The sequence below is a fragment of the Cucumis sativus genome, chromosome 3 (assembly GCF_000004075.3).
Source record: "Cucumis sativus cultivar 9930 chromosome 3, Cucumber_9930_V3, whole genome shotgun sequence".
In the NCBI taxonomy this organism is placed as follows: domain Eukaryota; kingdom Viridiplantae; phylum Streptophyta; class Magnoliopsida; order Cucurbitales; family Cucurbitaceae; genus Cucumis; species Cucumis sativus.
This window is the reverse complement of record NC_026657.2, coordinates 18295084-18312999: the sequence shown is the minus strand read 5'-3', so window position 1 is coordinate 18312999 and position 17916 is coordinate 18295084. Positions and strand designations below refer to the sequence as shown.

General features: G+C 34.3%; 1 protein-coding gene across 1 annotated transcript; it reads right to left on the bottom strand.

Annotated features, from left to right (window-relative positions):
• Window positions 1-493: 493 nt before the first annotated feature.
• Window positions 494-8448, bottom strand: LOC116402540. The gene is made up of 5 exons (XM_031882010.1): window positions 8172-8448; window positions 8035-8085; window positions 7203-7208; window positions 5477-6691; window positions 494-554 (listed from the first exon to the last, which is right to left on the bottom strand). Exons 4-5 carry the CDS (start codon window positions 6684-6686, stop codon window positions 505-507), a joined length of 1260 nt encoding a protein of 419 aa, XP_031737870.1. The 5' UTR covers window positions 6687-6691; window positions 7203-7208; window positions 8035-8085; window positions 8172-8448; the 3' UTR covers window positions 494-504.
• Between the last annotated feature and the right edge of the window lie 9468 nt (window positions 8449-17916).

Genomic DNA, 17916 nt, shown 5'->3' with positions numbered 1-17916 from the left:
CCCCAAATAAATAGTCACAAAATAGAATATTTGAGAGAAGAAATAAAAAAAAACTTATTTGGAAGACTTTAACTCTCTTTATGTGTGTATTCTTAGTCATACTTGAATGATTTAGATTACAACATTTCAATCCTATTTATATGTTTATCAAGAGCATAACTCACATCACAATTAAACACAACAATTAAAATTCTACATTTAATTAATGTGAAACTCTTCCTAAATTAACTATAACATTTTAACTCAAATCCTTTTCTAACACTCATAATGTAACGACCCAACTTTTCTAAGTAAGTCGAGATCGTTAGTTTTTAACAAATAAAAGACTCTGATTAAAATAAAACAAAACGTAAGCAATTTAAAAAAAAAAAAACATCTTCAAGTCAGGCCTGATTTTTAAACATTCAAGAAAACATAAAATAATACTGTTTGCAACAAACGTTTGTAAACTAAATTTCAAATCAATCTTAAATAAGCGGAAGCAATTACACGTTTCCTATGGCATCACGCTTCCTTCCTGCCCCTCGCCGGTTTGCCGCCTTTATTACCTTTGCCTGAAAATTAAACATAAGAAGGGTGAGTATTTTAAATACTCAGTAAGAGACCCTCTACTGGTCTCGTCAGGGGAAAATAAATTGTTAAAGTTCTATTGGGACACCCTGTACAGTCGCAGTCTTGTGATCCCGTAGGATACACATTTCAGTCTAACGCCCCGAAGGACGTACATATCAGTCTAACGCCCCGAGGGACGTACATATCAGTCAAGTGTTCTGCAGAACACATATCAGTCAAATGCTCCCGAAGGTGCAAAATAAATTGGTGATCCCGTGGGACACCTACAAGGTAATCATCCCAATACAACCTAACAATTTATCCCCTCATTCCATTCAACCCATCTTCAGATTTCAAAACATAGAGTTCTTTCTCTCAACGTCCTAACAGTCAACTTATCTCACTTAGGTCATATGTCTGTCAATAACATACTAATACATCAGTCAATCAAACTATACAGTCAATACACCCCTCAGATCACCAGCACACAGTCATACTTTAGCGTAACGACACCCAATCTAAACGACAATCACAAGATCGCATCTGCATCTCATACAAGCATAATCTACAATTTTCGTCCTGTCCACATCCACACACATATATATATATTCCATGACAATCACAATATGCATTCCACATTAAGTCTACTTCAATTCCTATGCATATGTATATATTTTCAGTCAATCCACAGTGTACATTCAGCACCGAATCTACACCCATACGTGTATAAACATAAGTATCATCTCAACATCTTTACTCAGTCAAAGATAATCATTCAGACATACAATTCACAATCATAAGTGAGTCCAGTAGAAAATCCCTTACCTTCAAATTTGTTAAGCTCCTTAACCACGTTGAAGTCTATGAAGAACGAACCTAAACATTAAGACAATTTCTCAATAATTCCCTTCAACGCATCAGTCATTTAAATTCAACCCAATGTGAATCTTTTTGCAACTTACCCAAATCTTCGCGAAAGAAATCGAGCAGTGGCTTTGCGAAGAGATGACGTGCGGCGGAGAGACCGTATACAGATGGCCGGAGAGTCGCGCGGCAGTGCAGACGACGGAGGAGAAGAAATCGGCGGCGGCTGGGCTGAAAACAGAGGAGAAAGGAGAGGGGAGACAGCCGGCGGTTACAGGTTCACGCGGCGGCCTTGCTTCGCGAACAGAGATGGCGGCCGACGGTTGCAGCGACGTCCGGCTGGGTTTGGACGGAACGGAGAGGAAAAGAGAAGATGGAGATGGCCGACGGCAGTTGCTGTGCGAACGGATGGGGCGGCTGACTGCGGTTGGCTGCGGCAGGACGGGAAGAAGAATAGGGAAAATGGGTGGGCGGCTGCTAGGGTACCGGAAGGAGAAGAAAAGAAAAATGAGAGAGGGGTTGTGTGCGCGCGAGAGAGAGAGAGGTAAATTTCTTTTTCTTTTCTTTTTATTTAAATTAAGTATAAAAATATATATATATATATAAAATTAAAAACAAAATATATATATACATACCTTTGGGGCATTACATTCTTCCCTCCTTAAGAAACTTTCGTCCTCGAAAGTTCTAATCCTGAAATAACTCTGGATAACGAGTCCTCATTTCTTCCTCTCGCTCCCATGTCGCCTCTTCAATTCGATGATTCCGCCACAAAACCTTTACTAATGGAATGCTTCTATTACGAAGCATCTTTACCTCTCTAGCCAGAATCTCCACAGGTTGTTCTACATAGCTCAAATGCTCATCAATCTCCAAGGGTTCATAGTCCACTACATGAGACGTATCGGCCACATACTTCCTCAACATCGAAACATGAAAACATTATGAACTGCAGAGAGAGATGGTGGTAATGCCAAGCGATACGCCACAACACCAACCCTCTCTAAGATCTCAAATGGTCCAACAAAACGAGGACTTAACTTTCCTTTCTTCTCAAAACGCATAACACCCTTCATAGGTGCTACCTTCAAGAATACCTTTTCTCCCACATCGAACTTAAGGTCTTTTCGCCGTACATCCGCATAACTCTTCTGTCTACTCTGCGCTGTTTGCATACGTGCTCTAATCTTTTGAATAGCCTCATTAGTAGACCGAACTAATTCAGGTCCCATCAATCTATGTTCACCAACCTCACTCCAACAAACAGGGGTTCTACAACATTTGCCATATAAAGCCTCAAATGGTGCCATACCGATGGTAGCCTGGAAACTGTTGTTATAAGCAAACTCCATCAAATGTAGATGAGAGTCCCAACTACCTGGAAACTCTATAACACAAGCTCGTAGCATATCCTCTAAAACTTGGTTCAAACGTTCAGTTTGACCATCAGTCTGTGGATGAAAGGCTGTACTGAAATCCAATCTCGTACCCATAGCAGTCTGAAGTCCCTTCCAAAACTTGGAAGTAAACCGTGCATCCCTATCAGAAACAATCGATACAGGCACTCCATGCAGTCTCACAATCTCAGTTAAATACAACTCTGCCCACTTACTAGCAGTATAAGTGGATTTTCCTGGTACAAAATGTGCCGATTTTGTAAGCCTGTCTATGACAACCAGAATCACTGTGAAACCCTTCAGGGTCTTAGGCAGCCCTGAAATAAAATCCATCGACACATTCTCCCACTTCCACTCTGGCACACTTAAAGGTTGTAATAAACCTGCTGGTTTCTGTCTAGGTGCCTTAACTTGCTGACATACTAGACACTTACTAACAAATTCCGCCACTTCTTTTCATATTCCGCCACCAATAAAATCGTTTTAGATCCTGATACATTTTCGTGCTACCAGGATGCATGGAAAATGGGGAATTATGGGCTTCATCTAGTAAGTCAATCTTAACTGTACTGTTCGCTGGCACACATAAACGTCTCTCAAACATCAACCCACCATCAGAGGATATGGAGAACTCATCAGTCTGCCCTGTTTCAACAAGGCGACGTCTCTCCATCAAATAAGGATCATTACTCTGAGCATCAACAATCTTGTGCCTCAGAGTCGGTTGCACCGTTAATTGAGCTAGCTGTGAGGTGACTCTCCCCACAGACACTGCAATCTCAGCTCTCTCCAAGTCTCGATGCAATGGTACCTGTCTAGTAATGAGTGCTGCCGAATGTGATGCTTTTCTACTAAGAGCATCAGCCACCACATTCGCCTTACCAGGATGGTATAATATCTCACAGTCATAATCTTTTACCAACTCGAGCCACCTTCGCTGTCTCATATTCAACTCCTTCTGAGTGAAGAAGTACTTTAGGCTCTTATGGTCAGTAAAGATTTGTATCTTTTCACCGTACAAGTAATGTCTCCATATCTTCAATGCAAAAACCACTGCTGCCAACTCCAAATCATGTGTGGGGTAGTTCTGCTCGTGACTCTTCAACTGACGAGAGGCATAAGCAACCACCTTACCTTTCTGCATCAAAACACAACCCAGTCCTTTCTTGGAAGCATCACTGTAAATCACAAAACTTCCAGATCCATCTGGTACAGTAAGGACCGGTGCAGTAACTAACCTTTGCTTAAGGTTCTGAAAACTATCCTCACAAGCTGGACTCCAAACAAACGGAGTTCCCTTCCTTGTCAACTGAGTCAAAGGAGTAGCCAAACGTGAAAAATCCTCCACAAACCTCCGGTAGTACCCTGCTAAACCCAGAAAACTACGAACCTCACAACTGTGGAGGGTCGAGACCAACTGGTAACGCTTCTATCTTTGCAGGGTCTACTGAAACTCCCTCACTGGAAACCACATGACCAAGAAAAGCCACCTGCTTCAACCAAAATTCGCACTTCGAGAACTTAGCATACAGTTTATTGGCTCGAAGAGTCTCTAATACCTTATGTAAATGTTCCTCATGTTCGACTTCAGTCTTGGAATAAACCAAATATCATCAATGAAGACTATCACAAAAGTGTCCAAGAAATCCTTAAACACCCTGTTCATCAAATCCATAAATACAGCAGGTGCATTAGTCAAACCAAAAGACATCACTATGAATTCATAATGTCCATACCTCGAACGAAAGGCAGTCTTAGGAATATCACGGTCTCTAATCCTCAACTGGTGATAACCTGACCGTAAGTCAATCTTAGAGAACACCGTGGCTCCCTGTAACTGATCGAACAAATCATCGATTCTGGGTAAAGGATACCTGTTCTTGACTGTTACTTTATTCAACTCTCTATAGTCAATGCAAAGACGCATCGACCCATCCTTCTTCTTCACAAACAATACTGGTGCACCCCAAGGTGACACACTAGGTCGAATAAAGCCTTTGTCAAGCAATTCCTGTAACTGTACCTTCAGTTCTTTCAACTCAGCAGGAGCCATCCTATAAGGGGCTCTAGAAATAGGAGTAGTGTTTGGCTCCAACTCAATGACAAAATCAACCTCTCTATGTGGCGGCAGTCCTGGAAGATCTTTTGGAAATACATCTGGGTATTCTCTTACCACAGGTTCTGAAGTTAAAGAAGTCTCACCTTCCCTAGTATCCACCACACTTGCCAAAATACTCCAAGTACCCTGGCTGAGTAGTTTACTAGCTTTCATAGCTGAGATTACTTTAGGCAGTACTACTGTTCCTACTCCCTTGAATTTAAAGCTAGATGCAGTAGGGGGACTAAACACAACTTCCTTACGAGAACAATCAATACTAGCATGATTAGTAGCTAGCCAATCCATACCTAAAATTACATCAAAGTCACGCATATCTAATACCAACAAGGTTACGTCCAGTACACGACCAGCTATTTCAATTTCACATGCTTTAATCTTTTCCTTAGACAACATAATTTCTCCAGACGGTGTAGACACTGACAAAACATAGTCTAAGGGTTCCACTTCTAAGCATGCATGCGTCACAAAAAGCGATGAAATAAATGAATGAGAAGATCCCGAGTCAAACAAGGTCAAGGCAAAATGCCCAATACTGGTAACGTACCTGTCACTACTGTGCCGGCCTTCTCTGCCTCTGATCTATTAGTGGCAAAGATTGTACCCCGCTGTGGAGGTCTCTCTCCCTGACTGCTCGATCCAGCCCCAGTAGATCTCAAGGGACACCTATCAGCCATGTGTCCCTCTTGCTTGCACTTATAACAGACTCTCGTTCCCATCAAACAACGACCCAGGTGGCGTTTCCCACACGTATCACATACTGGCCTCTCTTGAGTAGTGTCTCCTGCACCGCCAGAACTCTGCTGGAAACTGCGAAAAGAATCACCTGGTCTCATGTTCCTCTGAGGAACTCCTACAGTTCTCTGCTCTACTTTTCTCTTTTGACCCGACGACGATCCCTTATTAAAGCTCCTTGGCTGTCTTTCATCCTTCCCAATACTCATATCCACTGCCAGACGCAGTGCTTCAGCTTGGGTAGTGGGCTTTAGTGCTCGCACAAAACCCCTAATTTCATCTCTCAATCCCTTGACGAACCTATCAGCTCTAGCCTGCTCATTACTAACAAGCTCAGGGGCAAAACGTGACAGCATATCAAACTCCTGGTCGTACTCCTCGACTGTCATATATCCTTGCTTCAACTCCAAGAATTCCTGGCTTTTGGCGTCTCTAAGGTTAGCCGAGAAAAACTTGGTATAGAAGCAGTCCTTAAACTGATCCCAGGTAATCTGCCTCACATCTCCACCTAGCATGCGCATGGTAGTCCTCCACCAGATAATGCCTCTGTCCCTCAGTAGAAAAGCAGCACACTGAACTCTGTGCTCCTCAGGACATCTCATGTAATTAAATATGGTTTCCACAGAGGACAACCACATTTCAGCTTTAGTAGGATCCTCCAGTGACCCATCAAACGTCTGAGGGTCATACTTCCGAAAGTCCCTCAAATGTTTCGCCTCAGCAGAAAGTTGGTTAGGTAATTCTTGTGCAGGAGGGGCTGCTGGTGCAGGGGGAACTACAGGTGCAGGTGGGACTGCAGGTGCCTGCTGGTTTTGAGCTATGGCTGTCATAAGTTCTGTAAACCTCTGCTCCATGTGAGCAGACAGTGCATCAAACTCGACGTGAGTCACGGGTGCAGCAGGAATTCGATGTTCAGCTTGACCCTCAGTAGGCTGATTACGACCTACTCCTCTACCTCGGCCTCCTGCTCCTCTACCTCGGCCTCTACGACCTCCTCTACGTACTTCTTCCCTTGGCGGCATAATTCCTATTATCCACCAACAACACTCTTTAACAAAATCTTAATCATAAACATAAGCAAGTCTTTATCGTCATGCAATCTAGTTTAATTTAGGCAAGGTCATGCAAATAAACCATACATATAAGCATAAAGCATACCTGACGAGAGACGAAGGGTCGCGTTTGCCATAGGAACACACAAACATAGACTTACATCGTAAGTCAGTCTACAGAACCTAAAACTTAGGCTCTGATACCAACTGTAACGACCCAACTTTTCTAAGTAAGTCGAGATCGTTAGTTTTTAACAAATAAAAGACTCTGATTAAAATAAAACAAAACGTAAGCAATTTAAAAAAAAAAACATCTTCAAGTCAGGCCTGATTTTTAAACATTCAAGAAAACATAAAATAATACTGTTTGCAACAAACGTTTGTAAACTAAATTTCAAATCAATCTTAAATAAGCGGAAGCAATTACACGTTTCCTATGGCATCACGCTTCCTTCCTGCCCCTCGCCGGTTTGCCGCCTTTATTACCTTTGCCTGAAAATTAAACATAAGAAGGGTGAGTATTTTAAATACTCAGTAAGAGACCCTCTACTGGTCTCGTCAGGGGAAAATAAATTGTTAAAGTTCTATTGGGACACCCTGTACAGTCGCAGTCTTGTGATCCCGTAGGATACACATTTCAGTCTAACGCCCCGAAGGACGTACATATCAGTCTAACGCCCGAGGGACGTACATATCAGTCTAGTGTTCTGCAGAACACATATCAGTCAAATGCTCCCGAAGGTGCAAAAATAAATTGGTGATCCCGAGGGACACCTACAAGGTAATCATCCCAATACAACCTAACAATTTATCCCCTCATTCCATTCAACCCATCTTTCAGACATTTCAAAACATAGAGTCCCTTCTCTCAACGTCCTAACAGTCAGCTTATCTCACTTAGGTCATATGTCTGTCAATAACATACTAATACATCAGTCAATCAAACTATACAGTCAATACACCCCTCAGATCACCAGCACACAGTCATACTTTAGCGTAACGACACCCAATCTAAACGACAATCACAAGATCGCATCTGCATCTCATACAAGCATAATCTACAATTTTCGTCCTGTCCACATCCACACACATATATATATATTCCATGACAATCACAATATGCATTCCACATTAAGTCTACTTCAATTCCTATGCATATGTATATATTTTCAGTCAATCCACAGTGTACATTCAGCACCGAATCTACACCCATACGTGTATAAACATAAGTATCATCTCAACATCTTTACTCAGTCAAAGATAATCATTCAGACATACAATTCACAATCATAAGTGAGTCCAGTAGAAAACCCCTTACTTTCAAATTTGTTAAGCTCCTTAACCACGTTGAAGTCTATGAAGAATGAACCTAAACATTAAGACAATTTCTCAATAATTCCCTTCAACGCATCAGTCATTTAAATTCAACCCAATGTGAATCTTTTTGCAACTTACCCAAATCTTCGCGAAAGAAATCGAGTAGTGGCTTTGCGAAGAGATGACGTGCGGCGGAGAGACCGTATACAGATGGCCGGAGAGTCGCGCGGCAGTGCAGACGACGGAGGAGAAGAAATCGGCGCGCGGCTGGGCTGAAAACAGAGGAGAAAGGAGAGGGGAGACAGCCGGCGGTTACAGGTTCACGCGGCGGCCTTGCTTCGCGAACAGAGATGGCGGCCGACGGTTGCAGCGACGTCCGGCTGGGTTTGGACGGAACGGAGAGGAAAAGAGAAGATGGACGATGGCCGACGGCAGTTGCTGTGCGAACGGATGGGGCGGCTGACTGCGGTTGGCTGCGGCAGGACGGGAAGAAGAATAGGGAAAATGTGGTGGGCGGCTGCTAGGGTACCGGAAGGAGAAGAAAAGAAAAATGAGAGAGGGGTTGTGTGCGCGCGAGAAGAGAGAGGTAAATTTCTTTTTCTTTTCTTTTTATTTAAATTAAGTATAAAAATATATATATATATATAAAATTAAAAACAAAATATATATATACATACCTTTGGGGCATTACACATAAATTAATTCATATATAGCTTATTTATTTATCACACGTTTATTTTCAACATTTTATCCAAATGAGAGACTCCTCTTCTCCCAGATTGGCTAGAAAATGAGAATAAAGAAATTGATGGTGATTTGAAGCCACCTTGAGGTAAATGACAAAGAAATTAGGATATCGTAACACCACCAACTATTATTGTTAGATCTCAAATTTTAAACATGTGAAAACGTATCTAACGTTCGAGTCACAATAGCATTTATAATTGGGGGAAGATATTAGAGAAGACCTGTAAAATAAATAAAGATAGCTATAATATTGATGTCAATTTTTTGTCAGGGAAGAGGTATGATGTAATGGGTATAGGAGAGAGACATGTTGTCAGGTCATAAAGAACATAGAAAAATGTTAAGTCTATTAGTTTCATATTCTAGGTTTGAGACATTACTGATACCACTTTCCAGTCAAATTTGGTTCAAGGACAGACAAGTAGAAGTTGATAGACATGTCATACCTCGAATTTAGAAGAAGAATATGAATGAATGAATCCTAAACCTAAGTAGTTATGTGTGACCACCGAATAATCTTTATTTGAATTTTTATCTAAGAAGCTGAAAGTCATTTTCTTAACGAATTATGTGCAATCTTTCTTAGAAGGACGAGAATACTGATTTCTGAGTAGTGGTGTTACAAGTAGTTGCTAAACTTGGGGTTTTCTCTAGAAAGATAGTAATCATTTTTTGAGGGATATGATGTGACTTCCATGCAGTTATCCCTAGTATCATTCGCTTTTGTATGATAATCTAAGATTGTCTACTATGGTTATTGTTTTCACCTAAGATCAGTCTCTCTCTTCTTGAATGGGTCTGTTTCTCTTCTCCTGATCAACCAAGAGGGTTTTTCGTATGAGTTTCACTTAAACCAAAGTTGTTGCATGGAGGAATGTGCCCCTTAAATTATCAATTTTTATAATTTCAATAGAAATTTAACTTAATAGTTAATAAATATTCATTTAAATAATGCACCAAAGGTTATGGAACACACATAGCGTAATGGTTAAAGGTGACAGACATCTGGGGTGTTGAGAACAGGGTATCAGTCCTACCCGCTGCATTTTAATATAATATTTTTGGTTATTTCTGACTCCGTTGCAAAACTATCGATTTGATAGACTTGTATCACTTATAGATTTGTATGATCTATCAATGATGTACAAATATTTACAACATGGTCTTTTATTATTGATAGAATTTAACAAATTTTACTATATTTGCAACTATTTTAACATGTTGCTATACACTTAAAATTTTGCATTTAATGGCTAAATTTGCAACTATTTCGTTTTAATATTATATTTCATAATTATATATTTGAAAAGTTTATTTTATTTTATTTTGAAATAAATTATAAATATTTAATAAAATGAATAGAAGTATAACCTAAACCTAGGCTTTTGGTTGCAATGTGGCCTCATTAGTTACAAAAATAATCATAAGAATTGGACAGTTTCTCTAATTCATGTAGATGTTTTTTCCCTCTAGATTTTGACCAATTTTCAATCTCAGTTCTCAACCACATTTTATTGAATTGGTAACATTTACTTTTTTTTTTTCATAAGTAATTTTCATATTTGCATTATAACACACATATGCTAGTTTAGAGTTAAATTACAAGATAATTTTTTTGTTATTCATCAGACTATATGTGTGGTATCAACAAGTTTCAAATTCTTGAACTTTTTTAGTTATTATATTTTTAGTTCTGTGTATAGACTTTATTATTTTTATTGTAAATATTTTTGTAGAATTAACTTTAAATCAATAAACCATATTTAAAAAAAAAAAAAAAAGCAGGTGGAAATTATGAAGTTGTCAATCTTCCAACCAGAAACGTATCAGTATTAATTCAAATTTTGATAGATCCCGATACATAAATGAATTTAGGACAACTATATGCGGATGTATGCAGATCTTAGTCCAAGAACTATTTTTTTTCTCACTATAATTGTAATATTAAAGATTAAGTTTGTAGAACATATTTACAAAAAGGTCTTTGTCAGCCTTGAAATAATAATTTTCCATTTAAGAAATTTAGAACAAAGTCCAGACGATTTATAATCTTGTGTGATTTAAGAAATATCCTAATTGATTATAATAAAACATTTAAAAGGATGCATTTTGTTTGTTTTGCTACTTGTTCAAACCAGAAGTAAACAGGAGGTGATTTTTTTTTGCAGGTGAAAGATTGTCTAATTGAAAGAAAAAAAATTGCAAACACATCTTGGAGGCCATAATATGTTGCACATAATCAAGCTTGAGTAGATGTGAGGTTTTCTCTAAAAAAAAACCAAACCAACGTATTGAGACTTTTATGAATAAGATGTCTAACTAAGTATGAGTTGAATATCGAACTCGATTAGGTGCACCAATTGATTATATTCAATTATTATTAAGATAAGGACTTTCATTCCATAGATATGATGAGATAGTTATTCGAAGAATCAAGGTAATTTTCTTGAACTATTACAACAGTTGTGTACCACAACAAAGATATTGGTGTTGTGACTTTGAAAAATGCTTCGAATAATTTAAAATTGATTGCATCTGATATCCAAAACAATATAGTGAATTATATTGCACTCAAAATTGTGAATATGGTTATAATAGAGACATAATTAACAAGCAAATTTCTATTTCGATAGACGAATCAAAAAATATATTTTCATATAAAAGGATCATATATGCCAATGGTAATAAGATATGTGGATAAATTAAGGCAATGTGGTTGAAGAAGTTGGTGGAATCATACATGTCAACAATACAAGAAAGCAATTGATGATTTCTTTTTTTAGCATGGATTAGGTATTTCTAGTTGCGATGACAAGGATATGATGGAGAAAGGTTACAATATGCAAGGTGAGTTCAACCGATTGAGAGCTCTTATTTGGAAAGTAAATGAATGTGTATTTTACATTCATTTATTTTTTCAGCTCCAATTAGTTGTGGTAGCTACTACACAAAATTAGGTAAAAATTACTAAAAAAACAAATTATTGTTACAAATGAAATGAATGTTATATATATTTGTCTTGCTTATTTGTAGTTTAGCATGTTGAATCATTAGGTGGGAGGGTAGTTTGAATGCATCAATCTCTATATTCTATTTTCTTACTTCGCCACTTGTTGCCACTTTGTTATTTTGTCGCTTTATATTGCTACTTTGTCATTTTTGTTACTACTTTGTCACATTGTCACTTGTATTTTGTTTTCTATTTCAGGTTATACGTGTGATCTCACACATTCGGTCTTTGGAGATTGGGGGGAGATTTTGAGATGATCATGAATGCTTATTTTAGGTTAGGATATACTTTGGTTTAGGTGAATGAAAATTTTTTTGGTAAAGATTTTTTTTTTTTTTTTGGCTTAGGAAATGATGCATGTGAGATTTGTGAAAACTTAATTAGCAAATTTCAAATATTATACTACTAATGTTACATTGTTGAACTAAATGATAGTTTTATTTTTAATATAGAAGCTTATTTTGGTTATAGTTGTTCCCTTATTGATTTAATTGTCGATTAATTCTTGTTCGTGCATAATTAGGTGTTATTAATTAAAAAATTGTTTAAAATTGCTTATTTATCAATTAAAATTCATATATAAAACTATAAACCACTTATGCTAACAAAAATAACGTCAACAAACATATGTTTTAGACCGCATTTTGAAGAATGGTTATGAGGAAAAAACATGCATTTTGGTCAAGACATTATATGCCAACACAACATCTTTCGTCGGTAAAAATGCAGTATGCCGACGAAATTGCATTTCATTGGCAAAACTTGTACACCGAAAAAATTGTATTTCATTATGAGACTTGTATGCCAAGGAAATTGTATTAGTTCGAAAAAGTTGTATGCTGATGAAATTGTATTTTTTGGGAAAACTTGTATGCCAACGCAACAATATGTGTCAAGAAAAATGTACTTATGCCAATGAAACTAAATTTCATCGGCAAGAACTTCTCCTGACATGGATACAACGACGTTTTTGTCAATATAAAAAAATGCGTCGGCATAACTTACGATAACGTTTTTTGGATTTTGGCCAACGTTTTTTTTCATCAATGAAAGTAAAAACTCTTGTAGTGTTATTGGGGCATCAGCAAAACGTCGAGATATTCTACAAGAGAATCATAGCATAAATTTTTTTTAAAACATTAAATAATGGTGAAATATCAACGGTCAGGATTAAATCAAGAGACAGTAGTTAAAACACAAATATGTTCTCTCGATGGGGATCACACTTTTCAATTGTTGATGTACTTGAGACAATTCTGGGAAATGGATCAAATATAGAAGAAAAAAAGTGAAGCAAAATGAAGCAGAGATACCAATGAGTTATATCCTATCATTTGACTTTCTTTTTCATATACATTTCATGAAAATATATTGGAAATCACAAATGACGTATGTGGAGTACTACAAAGAAAAGATTATCATATTGTGAAAGCAATGAATTTGGCCAAAATTTATAAATTAATATTACAAAATATGATAGAAAGTTTGGTTGGGATTCATTGTTGTATCCGGTTTATGATTTTTGCAACAATCATGATATTGAAGTTCTTAAAATTGATGACATGCTTCTAATTCGAGGACGAAAAAGCTGAAAAGTTCAGCCAATTACAAATTTGTACCATTATCGTGTTGAAGTGCTCTCTACAACCATTAATATGAAACTTCAAGAGTTGAATAATCGTTTTACTCAAACAAGTGTTGAGTTACTCATTTGTGTGGATTGTTTGAATCTAAGTAATTCATTTGCTCCTTTTGATAGGAAAAAATAACTTGACTTGCACAAATTTATCCAATAGACTTTTCAACTATTGAACCTTATATACTCGAGGATTAAAACTTCAAAATTACAATACTGATATGCGTATAACTATTGACTTTGTTGAACTAAAACGCATATGTGATCTTGCAAAAAAAATATATATATATCATGACAAAGAGGAATAAGGTATATCCATTAGTTTATCAATTACTCATACCTTGACATTGATATTACCTGTTGCAACAACTACTGTAAAGAACATTTTTTGCTATATGTATATTGTGAAGACTCGAATTTTTAAATTTTGATTAGGGTTTTTAAAAAAAATTACTATATTTGTAATTTTTTTAATAATGTTATATTATTAATTAATTGTCCTAAAAATACTATGAATGCGAATGACCATGTTTATAAGATAGATATATGAGTTAGATAGAGTTCAAACAAGTATTTAAACAAGCTTCACTTGGTGGAGCCATGAAACTATATTCAATAATTGATTTTCTTTATGGTATAACTCTAGGATGAAGAATTCAAACTTCGTCTATATAAACAGAAATCATATCATTACCATTAAGCTAGTTAAACTCAATCGGTCAAAGTATATGTATTTCTAGTTAAATCATTATAAAAAGAAGTATAAAGAGAAATGTTAAATTAACATACTATGATTAAGACTCTACTTTAGTCTATTGTTGAGCATATATATGCTTATTATTTTGAAAGATAAAAAGGCTAAAATATAAAATTACCCATCAACTTAACTCATAAGTAAATATTTGTAATGTTCAATACATATTTAATTGCTTTTTTTGTTGGCTATAAGCTTATAAATTGTGGCTTGGTTCCATGATTTATTGTTGATCACAATTTGTTAATTATTTGTTTTATTCACTTCAAGATAAAATGTTAGAGACAGAGAATGACATTATAATAGTTTTGATACTATCGAATATTTAAAAATTGACACTTTTAAAAGGAGAATTTTTAAAAATGGTAGATTTTACAAAATATTTACAATCTATAGCAAGGTATGGTATAGTGATAGAATCTCAAATTTTTCTATATTCGGTAAATATTTTGATTTATTCTGTTATTTTTAAAAATGATAAAATATTAAAATTATTTATAAAATATAACAATATATCTTAAATTGGTTTGGATCTATTTAACTTTTTTATATATAACTTATATTTTTTTTTTCAGTTCATAACAACTATCCTATTTTTATAGAATATTTATATATCATATTAAATTACTACTAACCCAAAAAACATAAAAACTAGACTGTTAAAATATTAAATAACCCTTCTATGTATACAAATTTAATAACAAATTTATTCTTTGTAAATGGTTTAGGTAACTAGCTTTCTTTTAAGTTGGATTTTGGGCGATTATTTAAGTGTTTGTAAGTGAGAGATGAATGTACTTTGAAATTGACATTTTGTAAAGTTATGTGTATATTTTGTGTTTGCTTTTATTGGGAGTTTGTGTAAAGCACTTTTCTTTCAAGGCTACTTTTGATGTATGAAACTTTGTATGTGTTAGAGATCAGCCTTGAGTTTAGGTATGAAATAACATTTTTTATTTGAATATAAGTGGAATGTATTTATTGGGAATATTGAATAATGGAATTCCTACCTCTAAAAGAGGTAGTTAAGTTACGTATATATTATTGTTAATAACTATAAACTTTGGGACAAGTTTTCTTCTTTTAAGTTCAATTTTATTGAACTTTGAAATTGTTTCTGAGTTTTTTAAAATTATTCCAAAAAGGATTTTTTTTTTCCTTTTTTTTTTTGTTATAAATGAAAAAAAAAGGGTATATTTTGAAAACTAATGTAAAAAGAAATGTAAGAATATTGAGATTATTATTCTGTTTAATTCATTTAGATAATCAAATTTTAAACAAACAACGTGGTAACATGTATAGCAACAGTTTTTTTTTTAAATTGTAAATGTTACAAAATTTATCGTTGATAAAAATTTATCACTGATGGGTCATGTTGCTAAAATAATGTGATTTTAGAAAGTATCGTCAAAAATAGGTTTGAGTCAAAACTATCGACAAAAATAGGTGAGTTTGGGCAAATTCATTATTTATATATAATATACATTATATGTGGTCCTCACGCCTTAATCTTTTTCATTATTTATATATATACTAATTCATATACCCCTCAATTCTAAAACCATCTTTACTTATCAAAATTAATATCAATTTTTTAATTTTAATTTTTTCTTTTTCTTTTAATCTTTTTTCTTTTTTTATATATATTAAATATCTTAATATTCAATTTTTTTTATTAAATGCACATTTCATAGTTTAATTGGATTATTTCTTAACCAAAATTATACATATATTTTTTTTCAATTTATTTTTAAAAACACATATATTAACAAAAAAAATACGTTATTAAAAAATATATTAAAATAATTAAATTAATAATAATAATTGAGAGAAGTTGAAGTTTACCTTAAAAATAATAACAATTAAAAATATATATACTAATTCCCCAAATACTCTCAATTCTAAAAAGAAATCTATGTCGATTGTTAAGATTATTATTGTTATTTTTGGAGTAAGCTTTTAACTTCTCATAATTATTATTATTATTATTTTAATTTGTTTATTATATTTCTTAATAATATATTTTTGTTAATATATGTGTTTTTTTAAATAAATATATATATATATATATATATAATTTTGATTAAGAAGTAATCTAATTAAATTAGGAAATGTGAATTTAATAAGAAAATTTGAATATTGGGATATTTAATATATAAAAAATAAATAAAAAGAAAAAATTGAAATTGAAAAGTTGATATTAATTTGAATAGGTAAAGATAATTTTAAAATTGAGTGCAAGCGAATTACTATATAAAAAAAATAATATGTGTTTTTTAAAAAGAAATTGAAAAAAAAATATATTGTGGGGCCTGCACATAATATATATTATATAAATAGTTAATGGAAAAGGAAGGTGTGGGGCCCACACGGCCACATCACTAAAGTTGTGGATGGAGTCCACGGCTTTGCCCAAACTCACCTATTTTTTGTTAATTGTTTTGGCTCAAACCTATTTTTGACAATACTTTCTAAAATCACATTATTTTTTAAAAATGTTCCAAATATTAATTTATCATTGATAGACCATAAAAGTCTATCAACGATAGAAGTTTATCATTGATAGACTTTGTTATATTTACAATTTTTTTAAACAATTGCTATATATTTAATAATTATTCGTAAAATTGCTACACATTATAATTATTTTTCCTAAATTTTATGGTTCAACGTGGTTGGGGTTATTTATTTATCTTTCTTTATTCGAAAATATATCTTTTGAGGATATGTTTGGAACAAATTTCAAAATTAAAAAAGGGTTGTCAAGAAGAATGGCAAATTATATGTTTCACTTTGAGAAAATAGCAAAAATAATTTTAAATTGTTAGAAAATCAAAAGACATAAAATATAAAAATAAATAAATAAATCCCTCAAATGCCCCTATCCAAACTAAAAATTTGAAATTGTTTACCACACTAACATAAACTCTCGTTACACTGTAATTGGAAAACAAATGGTACAAACAAAATTTTCTCCAAATAACTAAAATAAAAAAATATATCATTATTGTGAAGCTTCATCTCATACCTTCAAAATTTAAACTTCTGAAGGTCATCATTTTCTTCCTTGGAATTCAACAGGTTGCTTCTTTCATAATTCAAAACTCTAAGGTTACTCCCTCGGAATTCATCTCGAAAGTATTGAAACACGGTGTATTTTCAACCGACCCAACAGGTGTAGAATCAACAACCAAAACAAAATCATTGACAATTCGACATAACCAACATAAGCCAATACACATCATTGTCTTCACCAATTCGAATAAGGTTCGAACTGTTGCATCCATCACAATCCAGAGTAATGCGACACACAGAAATATGTAAGGATGGAAAAATTCTATCTTGAATGCACTATAAGAATTCTTGAAATGAAGATGAGCATGGAACAAATACATCAACCACACGGTAGTCAATATATTAAGAAGATTATATCCATCTACCATCAAAAAAAGTCTTCACACGTTGCATTGCCATTATAAGAAACGATATATGATAAAGGTCAAGGAATTTTAAAACAGGGGTACGATAAATGTGACCAATAAAGAAGACAGCTGTAGTGAAAAAATTCCAAAACTGAAAACAAATTCATTCGAATACTTTTGTACCCAAAATAAAAGTCAGATTAAAAAAGGGAAATTGGTACAATTAAATAATTTCAAATAAAAATTATATTATTCTCACAGCTTTTTTTTGATATTGTCATTTGAATAATATTTTTTAGTGTTTTGGTAGTTTT

What these genes read in the sequence shown, in the direction of transcription:
- LOC116402540 (XM_031882010.1), bottom strand. Translation starts at nt 6,686, where the DNA reads ATGCCGCCAAGGGAAGAAGTACGTAGAGGAGGTCGTAGAGGCCGAGGT. An exon ending in GGCCGGCACAGTAGTGACAG is followed by an intron (nt 555 to 5,476) that starts GTACGTTACCAG and finishes TTTAATTTTCAG; the next exon opens with GCAAAGGTAATAAAGGCGGC.